Source organism: Apis florea, unplaced genomic scaffold (assembly GCF_048593485.1).
Source record: "Apis florea isolate Af1SG1 unplaced genomic scaffold, ASM4859348v1 contig_3325_pilon, whole genome shotgun sequence".
Taxonomy (NCBI): domain Eukaryota; kingdom Metazoa; phylum Arthropoda; class Insecta; order Hymenoptera; family Apidae; genus Apis; species Apis florea.
The window spans coordinates 954,791-964,878 of NW_028256738.1; the positions used below are offsets into that span (position 1 = coordinate 954,791).

The window sequence follows — 10,088 nt, forward strand, 5'->3', positions numbered from 1 at the left end:
GCTGGTCCCCAAAGATAATTCGAGCGAAGTTTTCTCCTCGACGAGATAATTCGTTCGAAGCGAAGCGAAGTATCCGTGCTATCCTCCTTCGAATTCGTCCTCTGGAATGAGAGTTTCTCGTGGAAGGACGACGGACGATGGCTTAGATGGCTCGTTCGTGGCGCGGAACTAATGACGAACACGGTGACGAACGACGACAAAGAACTGTTAGCGCGGCGGGCACGAGGAGGAGGGAGATTGGCAGCGCGACGAACAGGAGAACGGAGATCCGATAAAACGGCGCGTTTTGCTACGCTGCCTTTCGACCAGCTAACACCTGCGGCCTCGGCTACTCAACCACCTTGCCCGCCTCTCTATTGTTCGCGATTAAAGGACAAATCGAATTGGATGCTCGTAGCGCGGGACGAAAAAAAAAAAAAAGAAAAAAGAAAGAAAAGAAAAAAACAAAAACCCGATCGGGACTCGTCTCTATTAGCGCGACTCCACTCGAGGGAGATGGAGACGCACAACAGATCGACCATCGAAATTCGTTGGTGGCGATAATGTTGAAGCGTTTCGTTTCATGCGCAATCAGATACCGGACGAATTAACCGACCACTCGGACAACATATGTCAGCAACGTTGTAACCAACTTTATCGAGATCGCGGTAACGACCACTTACGTTCTTAAGACCATAAATTAGGATATTTCTTTTCAGTTCAATTTATCTACGCGGTAAAGCGAGTCTAATGGGTCGGCGTAGTCGAAGAAGTCATCCGCCGTTGTATCGTTGTGGTCGTTGTCGAAAGAGTGGAGAGAGAGAGAGAGAGAGAGGAATACCGGCGTGTCCCGTCAAGCACGACCATTAAAAAACTTTTTCCTCGGGAGAGAAAAATTTAGTCGTAGAGGGTTGCCGAAAAAATGCAAACAGTGTCCGTCCAACCGGATGAGAGGAGATTGAATCGAAGGAAAGAAGCGATCAGACGCGCCACGAGTCCCGTCCAATTCTCGTCTCGCGAACGCGGAAAAAGAAGAACAATCTCTTCGGTCTGGCGAAGCGTGTCCAACCTCGTTAACAAAAAACTGCCCCCCAGAAAATCGATCGACACGCGCTTTCCGTGTTCCTTTAATTGACTCGGGAATATTAACGAGAATTCCACGAGATTCGAGATCTCTTTTTCGTGGCTAATCGACGCGATTTAAAAAAAAAAAAAAAAAAAAAAAATGGAAAAGAAGAAGAGAAGAAAGAAAAAGAAAGAAAGAGAGAAAAAAGAAACACAATGTGGCAAACTTTTATCCTCGTGACACGTAATCCCTAATATCAAAGTAAATGTCGTATTTCGGAAACGACACTTTCCGCCCTATCTCTGCAAAGAATCTCCACAGTCTTGCGCGTATTTTTAGGACGTCCGTAATTACGAGTATAATTTTACCGGTCGTTAAGGCACGCACCTGCCGATAATCTAAACAATCTTGTCCTACGAAGAGATCTGATAAGGATATTACCGTACCTCTCGCGGTACATGACTTCGTTGTTTCAACGTTGCGTTACTCGAACTCTAAGTATTATAAAACGAGTACAATACCCGGTTGCAACGAGGTATCAACCGTGCTTCTGACTAAATTGGTTAACCCCTTGTCGCTTTACAATCGTATTTCATTAAGACCGGACATTGTAATTTATTATTTGATCGCACGGCACCGAATTACATCGATGCTGAAAGATACTGGAAGGAAGGAAAGAAGGAAACAAAAAAAAAAAAAAAGGAATATTGAAACTTCAAACGTGACTGGATTGTTGACCGTTGGTAATTGTTCCGTGCTCGAGGCGTTCCTAGATCTATCTAAATACCGCGTAAATATGGCGTGATATCTAAATATTAGAGTTTAAATATTAGTGTTTCACGAAAGATGGATAAGAAATAGATTATTATTACTATATCGTATTTTTTTGCATATTATGAAATATGGCGAAAGATACCAACCGTTATCTTTCATCGTGGAACTCTTTTTTCTTAATTAACCGGACGGTTTTTTAATCGAAGTTTTTTTTCTTTTTTTCTTTCTTCCGAGCGTGTCTCTGCTCATCGCGATTTTTGCCCTTTTATTCGCTACTTCCTTTGCTTCTTTTCTTCGTTGGATGTCGATGCAATCTCGACGAGCGAGGAACAAGTTAACGAGGTGAACGCTACGTTTGATATTTACTCGGGTCCCGCCTTGGGTCTCGTTTTATTGAGTCATATATCAAAACTCGGCGGTTGAAAATGTCAGAGAAGGGGGGAGGGAAAGCGACGATATCGTGCCCTTCGAATTCCCGGATCCGTTAAGTGAATATTACCGATGTTTCGACAGTTGATGATAAAATGAATAAAAAGAATAAAAAGAAATTATTTTGCGAATTTTAAACATCCCCGAGACTCCTACGTGCCTATTGATGATGATCTTGGATATAATTCTCTCGGGATATAGAATCTTTCCACTCGAATCATCATCGAAGAATTCGAAGAAGAGTTCAAATTTAATTGAAAGAAATTGTTCAAATCGCATAGAAAAATATATATGAATTTTAGCTAAAAGTATAACGAATAACATATTTAGATGGGCGGATAAAAATCGAGGCATCGAGTTAACGGGCCAATGGCAAAGATTAAATCGAATTCGTCCGATTCATACGATTATTTTACGAATTTTAATTGGGATTGGCCCGCGGACACACTGGTTCCCTGGTTGAAACGGCGCGGTGGATAGATTGAAACGTTCGAAAGGAGTACACGATTCCTCGATACAAGCGTGGGTTTCCTCCAGCCCGTGGCCCACATTCCAATAAATAACGAAACAAAGGAGCTGGAAATTTCACCCCTCCCCATCTGCCGTTTCGGGCTGCCGCCATATTTACATCCGATAACGAGCCGCCAGCAGATATTTACATTTTTAATAGCATAAACCTACAGACCTGACGGCCCGTTCCAATAATATTTCCCTTCCACTCCGACCTTCCCTTCCTCCCTCGTCATCAACGACCCCACCGTGGACGCCATTTATTAGCCCTAATTGATCGAAAGGGGTACGTAAACCTTTCCTCCTCCTCTCCCTCCCTCTCCCCCTCCCTTTTCCTTTCCTTTTCTTCTTCTTTTCTTTTCCCTCGTTCCGCGCATATGGGGCTGTTTTACCCGCGCTTCTCCGAGAGAGGACCTTCCTTTTCGAGAGAGTAAACGAGAGAGGGGGGGATAACGAACTAGGGAGGCTGAAATCGCACCCTCGTTCACCGCACGGCACATGACGCGCCGGCAAACTATCAAGCCCCGAGTTAACAGGTGATCGTTATAAAAATGAAGAAAACTACTATATTTCGAAAGCTAGCCCCCCCCTTCTCTCCTTCTTTCCTTCCTCATTTTTTTCGAGGGAAAAGCGAAATAGGGAGGAGGAGAGGATAAAGATAGAGGAGAATTGCCTAATGGACTCGTCACGGTGGAAAAAAGTCGGTAATTTACGATCGATGGTTCAAGCCTGTCTCGGTTCAAACTGGGAGGGATGAAATCGAGGGTGAAAAATAAGGAGGGATAGCGAAACATGGTGGTGAAACATCGTTGCGTCGAGTCTAATCCGAGCGGTGGGAGGGTTAATTGGATGGAGTGTTTGAGCTCGCAATTAGCGATTAGCAATTACTCGGTATCGAAATGGATGGAAACGAAACGGTGGGGAGGGGAGGGAAGGGTGGCTCGGCCTGTCTCGAGCCGACGGAGCGATTAATGAGCCAATCGGCTAATAACGCGTCACGCAAGAATACGCGGTAACCGTTTCGGTTCGCGACGCGTTCTCGTTCGTTTCGATATTGTTACCGTTATTAGGGCCTGGAACCTCGAGAACGCTATGGCGATGCCCTCCCTCCTCATCCTCACTCCCACGAGGATCGTGGCTCGTTACCACGATTAGACCGCGTTTATTACACGAGCGGATACGGTCTCTTGAAACGGAGCCGCGCTGAAAGATCGATGTTCCGCGATAGATAAGCTTTCCTCTCCTCTATATCTCCGCCTCTTCCAGTTCCTCCTTCTCCTCTTCCTCTTTTTCTCCCCTCGTTCTATTTTACAATCGAGTATTAGCCGAGTAATGCGCTTTAATGGGCCCGCGTTCGGAGAATGGATCGACTCCGGCGCGTCCATGTTCGCGCGCGCTCCAACTCGTTCGATTAACCCCTTCGCTCGTGAGTCCAGCATCCGCCAAGATATAGAACCCTCCTTCTCTACGAGGAATAAATGGCGTCGTTTCGCCGCCGCTGAAGGGAATCGGTACGCATTTCTATGACTATGCGCCACTTCCTTATCGCTTCAAACGATGTTTTGAAAACGAGAATTCATCGCCTTTTTTTTCTATTTTTTCCTTTTTCGTCGGCCAGTTAAAACGAATAAATATTCGACTAGTCGAAAACGAAATTAAGATCGATGAGGCTGATCTTGAAAAATTGGGAGAAAAATTGGGGGGCGAAGGAATGAATCGCGAAGGAATGGAAAGGAAAGGAGGGATGGCGGTCCGGCGAATTTCTCGGAAAACGATAGGTAACTGGCCCAGGTGAAATATGCTCGAGGCCCAAACGGGATAAAGCTTTGCTAATTGGTAGCGAGGACGAGTGGTGTGCGCCTACACTAGCATCGGACTTCGCGAGTCGCGTAATTCCGGCTAATTTATTTGATTGCGCCAGCATGCCCGACTCTGCTCGCCGTAATAAGACTTGCCCTCGCCCCTTTTACGCTGCTCCTTCTCCTCCTCCTCTTCATCTTTCTTCTCCCCCCTGCTTCTTCTTGTCCTTTTGTAGAATCCTCGTCCCCCCTACCCTCCTCCCCTGAGAGGACGAAAAGGAAATTGGCGAGCTTGTCTCCGCCTTCTTTTTCGAATTCGAGTTTACCTCGTTCTCGTCGAAACTCCCAAACACGGACGCATCCTCTTTTTTTCTTTCCTCTCGCGATCGAAGGAAAAAAACAAGTCGAAGACTCGAAAAATGATTTTTTTTTCGAACGAATGATCGACGAATAGGGTTGGAGGCCTCGAATATATATATATATATATATGTACCTTCTTCTTAAAAGCCCTTAACGAGCGAGCGAAGAGGTAGCGAGCGGCGTGTCCACGCGCATTTTATACGCACGCGAGCGGTTGTGTGGCCCTTGGATACAGCGTAAGGAGTCTTAATAACAATGTCGTTTATAGTTAGTACATGGGCGGAGGTTAGTTAGCGTGGATCGCGGATGTTTCGCGGCGAGGGGAAAGAGAACGCTAATAAAACACAATTAGCGGCTCTACCGAGCCGACCAATCACCGGATCCCGCCACTCTCTATCCTCTACGCACGCGTAAAACTCCGGCTCTGGTTATTTATGGCTTCCTTGCCACGCATTATTGAGAGAAGGGTGTCCTTCTTTTTTTTTCGCAATCAGCTCGCTCCTTGTTGTTGTTGTACCGCCCCTCTCAACCTCGTTCGAAATATTTGACGATATTAAATCGCCGTACGTTTGATACAGGCGAATACAGGGGATGGATGAAGATGAAGAAACGTGGGGACACTTCCGCCATTTCTCTTTTGGAGGGTGAACTCGATTAGGGAGAAACGACGACCCTCTCCTGCCTCCAAGCCAATCGACCGCGAATCACCCCCTCGTTCGAATAGTCTCGTTGGGCCGACGTTCCTCATTGGTCGCTATTTCCGGCCAACGGTGGAGGAACCCTGTGTGTAGCGACCGATTAATTCTATCGTTTAAACCGTTGTTTTCTGAAAATTATATGGATAAATTTAGAGAGGAGAAATAAACGATCGTTAACTTACGTTAACGTATCCATAAGGTAAACGATTCATTCAATAAACCGATAACTTGAATGTTTTCGAATAATAATTTCAAGATATTTTTTCGCATTAGAAGAATTAAATTATTAACTATTAGAAGAGTTAATCGATTGTTAACTATTTTTCTATACTTTTTTTTCCAGACAAATTGTTAAAAAGTAAAAGACATATCGATTAAAATCGTAAAAATCAATCGTAAAATTACGTAAATTCGATTTGACGTAATAATATTTTCCATATTTTCCAAAAAGGAAGTTAACGTCGTAATGATTTATACAAGCGAATGACGAGTTGATTTTTATCTTAAAAAAAAAAAATATAGAATAGATAATTATCTCGTATCTCTTTCCTAATTTTTATAAAATCTATCGATTATTCGGATCGAATTTTATTCTGTTTACCAAATTAACCGTATAAAGGAGATGTTAACGATCGAACGATAAGTGCACGTCGCATTTTTTTTTTTTTTTGTTGGTGAAACCTGAATTGTACAATGTTTCAAATTTCAGTTTAAAAATTATTACACGTCGTATATTTTTATCCAAGCCGTTAAACCGTTTCAGGGTTTATGTCATATTACGAACTGTTTACCAAAGCTCATTGATCGACAAGGACAAGCGATATAGGCGATGGCTAAAGCGCGCGAGGGCAACACCGTCTCGATGACGACCCCGCGTTCGTAATTTGTTAATCGGCGCGCTATCTTGTTAATTACCCGATAACGAAGCGATACCGTATGCCCGTAGAATGAGATTCCATTATCGCTTGAGCTCGTTTCGGTTTATCGCCAACGGTTAAATGGTAATTTGCTATTTATTTTGCGAGAGAGGAAAGTCGAGTAACGCGAGTTATCGCGGTCGCCGGCTATTTTGCATATCGACCAGCCTAGGAACTCGCCTCGACTAGGAGTCGCGTTTCGAACGCGTTTCCGAAACGAACCACGTTTCGAAATCTCGAGGAATGAATTTCTTCGAAGAAGAGGATCGATCTCTTGTACGCGTTGTCGCGTCGTGTCTCCTTACAAACGAATCAAACGCTATATTGTACACGCTCGTGATACGAATTTTTGATTTTCTACATCTCGAATTGTTGTTCTTTTTTAGAATTATTAAGTTGAAACGTTGATGAGTTCGTATCGTATTGTTTACATATCTAGAAAATAAAAATTGTTCATTTTCTTTTTTGTTCAAAATTATTAACAATTACGTTGATTATCTTCCTTACTTAGCATTATCTAACTCTATCATTAAAAAAATTTTATATATAGATTATTTCTATATCCGATAATTAAAATATAATAAGTTTTTACGTTGTCACTATTGCAGCAAATGAGCAATATGCCTGCACCCATTATGCAAATTATAGGTCTTCAGGGTTGTTATATTTAAAACGTTAAATATATTTAGACGTTAGATTCCTATCGGCAGAATTCGTAATTATGGTATACATATATATATATATATATACACAGAAAAACCGAACACTCGTTAAGCTCCATTGCTAAATGTAAATGTCTCTTTCGTAGACAGACATTCTTCGACTATCGCCCAATTTTTCAAATTGATACGGTTATCGGGCTACAATTTATTATATATATACCGATTAAAATTATACGAAAAAAAAAAAAATAAATCCCAAGACTCTGAGAATGATAATAAACCTGGGAATGTAAACGTGTCGTATCGAAATCTGCGCAACCCTCGATCCATCCCGAGAACACGACCAATCCGTCGTCCGATCAATCCGTCGTTGGGGCAAAGAAAGCCAGCTCGTTTCGTGTAACGTTTAATTGGAGCGGTCGGAAACGAGTATTAATTTACCTTCGATACGTGTCGGCAATAACGACATTGATACACTTTTTGCCGGGCCCCAGGGGGGCAGGGAACTAATTTCAACTTAATCGTCGTCTTATCGCAATTTACCGAGTATAAGTGAGCCTTAATTGACTCGATTGCTCTACAAGGACTGGTTGTTCCCGGCGAAGCAGCGGGCACAAAAGGCGCTCGCCCGCAAAAAAGTTCTCTTCAACGAGCATTTCTCGGTCGTGGAATGTCGAACGGCTCCGCGGTTCCTAGAACCGCTCGTCTCATCGATCGTCCCGATCTCTTTCCGATCGTTGGGAGGAAAAATGGCCTCCGAGGGATCGATGACGACGCCCTGGAATTTCTGACACCGGACGAGGCAGACGCTTCGATCGAATCGAGGGGGGATATCTTTTATACTCGAGTTGCTAATCCCTTTTCAATGAGTCGTGTTTACACGAATATCATACAATTCTATGTATCGTATACGAGAATGAGAGTATACATACATACATACATACATACATACACGATTGTATGTATGCTCGTGATATACCTCGGTTAATAAGAGAATCTCGTCAACAAGCCTTTCGTACGGAACGTGGAACGTTACAGGGAGGGGGGAAAGAAAAAAAGATCGAAGATATTGTTGCGTGGCAAGAACTCACTTTGTATCTTCTCGTTGTCTTCGACCTCGGAAAGATCCGTGTCCCCGACATCGACCAAACTCCGGATACTGAAGACGCTTTTCGCGACGCGGGTCTTCTGAAGGTCCGCCACACCCTCCGTTATTCTTCTCGGCGTTGTGCTGAGATCCATCGTTGCCCGCCGCGCGTGTTTTCACTGGTCGACGAATCGTGACGAAGGGAAGAGAAGAGGCATGTATTGGACGTCCCTTTCACAACGTACACCGATATTTCACCGTTCTTTTGTCGGTCCGCATCGTAAACACCGCGTAATCTTTAACGATTTTGGTATCGTTACTTCGGTTCGGTACCCGATCTTTTATTATCGCCGAGTCTAAATATAATACGCTCTACTACACTCGTTTCCGTGTTTCGAAAACTTCTCGTGCTCGGGGAGAACTTGATTGCTCGCAAAAAAGTAAGATTCGTAGAGAGACATTTGTCGCGGAGGTTCGACGGCTCGTTTGCAACGCTTGGTCGTCGTCAACTTCGCGATTTCAACAGATTGGTTTCGCGTATACGAACGCAAACTTGAAACGTGGGGTTTGATCGCCACAAGCGATACGAATCGACCATGTGCTCTCCTCTTATCGCGTTTTCAATGAAATATCAAAAATATTCTTATCGATCTCCTTGATCGGATACACAGGAAATTTGATATTTATCCTACATTTAAGCGATTAATCAGTTCGATTCAATTAGTAGATTTCGCGACTCGCCAAATTTACACAACATTCCGATTTCAATTCTCGCAAATCTGTTGCTCGATTCCGAAAATTGTACTATCCTTGGAAATTCGGTTGAATCCATATCCTCTTGAGAATCCCGCGAAACATGGAATAAGAATGGAGAGTGCTCGGCGCGATTGTTAACAGCGGCGCGTAACATTGCACACTAATAGAATCGGTGCCAGTATCGTAGTAGTGCCGGTATATTGTTGCTTCGTGCACGATGTTTGTATACGTAGTGTAGCGCGTTACCTAATATTCAATGGAACTCGGGGATTCGAGTCGTGTTTGTCGCTCGACCTTTCCTCTGTTGTGATTATCGCTCGATAAGAAGAATTTCACGGGAGACGAATTTATCGTAATACGTCGATCAATGATCATCGCTTTCTTCTCCTTCCTCCCTTACATGCATCCTTCTCTATACTTTTTTATCCGTCCATTATATACTTCTCATCGTCATCGAATACTCCCCAATCAATATCTATCACATTTCTTTTTTTTTTTTTTTCTTTTTCTTTTCCTTCACATTTTTCAACAAATTGCGACGACGACACGACGAAAGATCACCAAAAATCGATGGCCGACGGAATCTCACGGTTGGTCCCGGATCAGTTTCGATGGTGGAAAGTGTGAGAATATCGCGCGAGTTGACAGTTGTTGACGAAGGGTCGAAGGAACAGGTGAGAATGACGAAGCCGCGGATTCCACGGAACCACGCGACGAACGGATACGAGAAGCGGCAGCAAGCACACGCGTATCGCGAACTCCTGTTCGGCAATGTTCGCGTCCGAGTTCCCTCCACCTCGAGGAGGGTCGATCGTGTCCCAAGGTGGTACCACCTGGTAGAGGGGAAGGTGGAACACCGAGACCGCCCTCCTCGAACAAAATGGAGTTTTCTCGAGGTTTCAACTCCGCCTACCATGGTCCACCCACGTCGTTTCTCCGTTGCTTTGATCGACCTCTCATTGTCCAACTACCGAACGATCTCTCTCTCTTCTCTCGAATTTTTCGTCCAGCGTCCATCGCGAGAGATCGAACGCGTTATGGAGAACCGCGA

General features: G+C 44.0%; 2 protein-coding genes across 4 annotated transcripts in view; one reads left to right on the forward strand and one right to left on the reverse strand.

The window, feature by feature from the left end:
- Window positions 1–6,993, forward strand: part of LOC100867256 (integrin beta-PS) — an 87,628-nt gene extending 80,635 nt beyond the window's left edge. Inside the window, exon 13 of one of the 2 annotated variants that reach the window (XR_015293158.1) lies at window positions 5,496–6,993. The gene's annotated coding sequence lies outside the window, so the exon portion shown is untranslated. The remainder of the gene's footprint in view (window positions 1–5,495) is intronic. The other variant, XR_015293157.1, reaches the window with a different exon arrangement.
- The window catches only part of LOC105736026 (aristaless-related homeobox protein A), a 68,353-nt gene extending 58,305 nt beyond the window's left edge, over window positions 1–10,048 (reverse strand). For both annotated transcript variants that reach the window (XM_086911592.1, XM_086911590.1), the window contains exon 1: window positions 8,286–10,048. In XM_086911592.1, the coding sequence (XP_086767718.1) occupies window positions 8,286–8,436 (151 nt within the window). In that variant the 5' untranslated portion in view covers window positions 8,437–10,048. The remainder of the gene's footprint in view (window positions 1–8,285) is intronic.
- Between the last annotated feature and the right edge of the window lie 40 nt (window positions 10,049–10,088).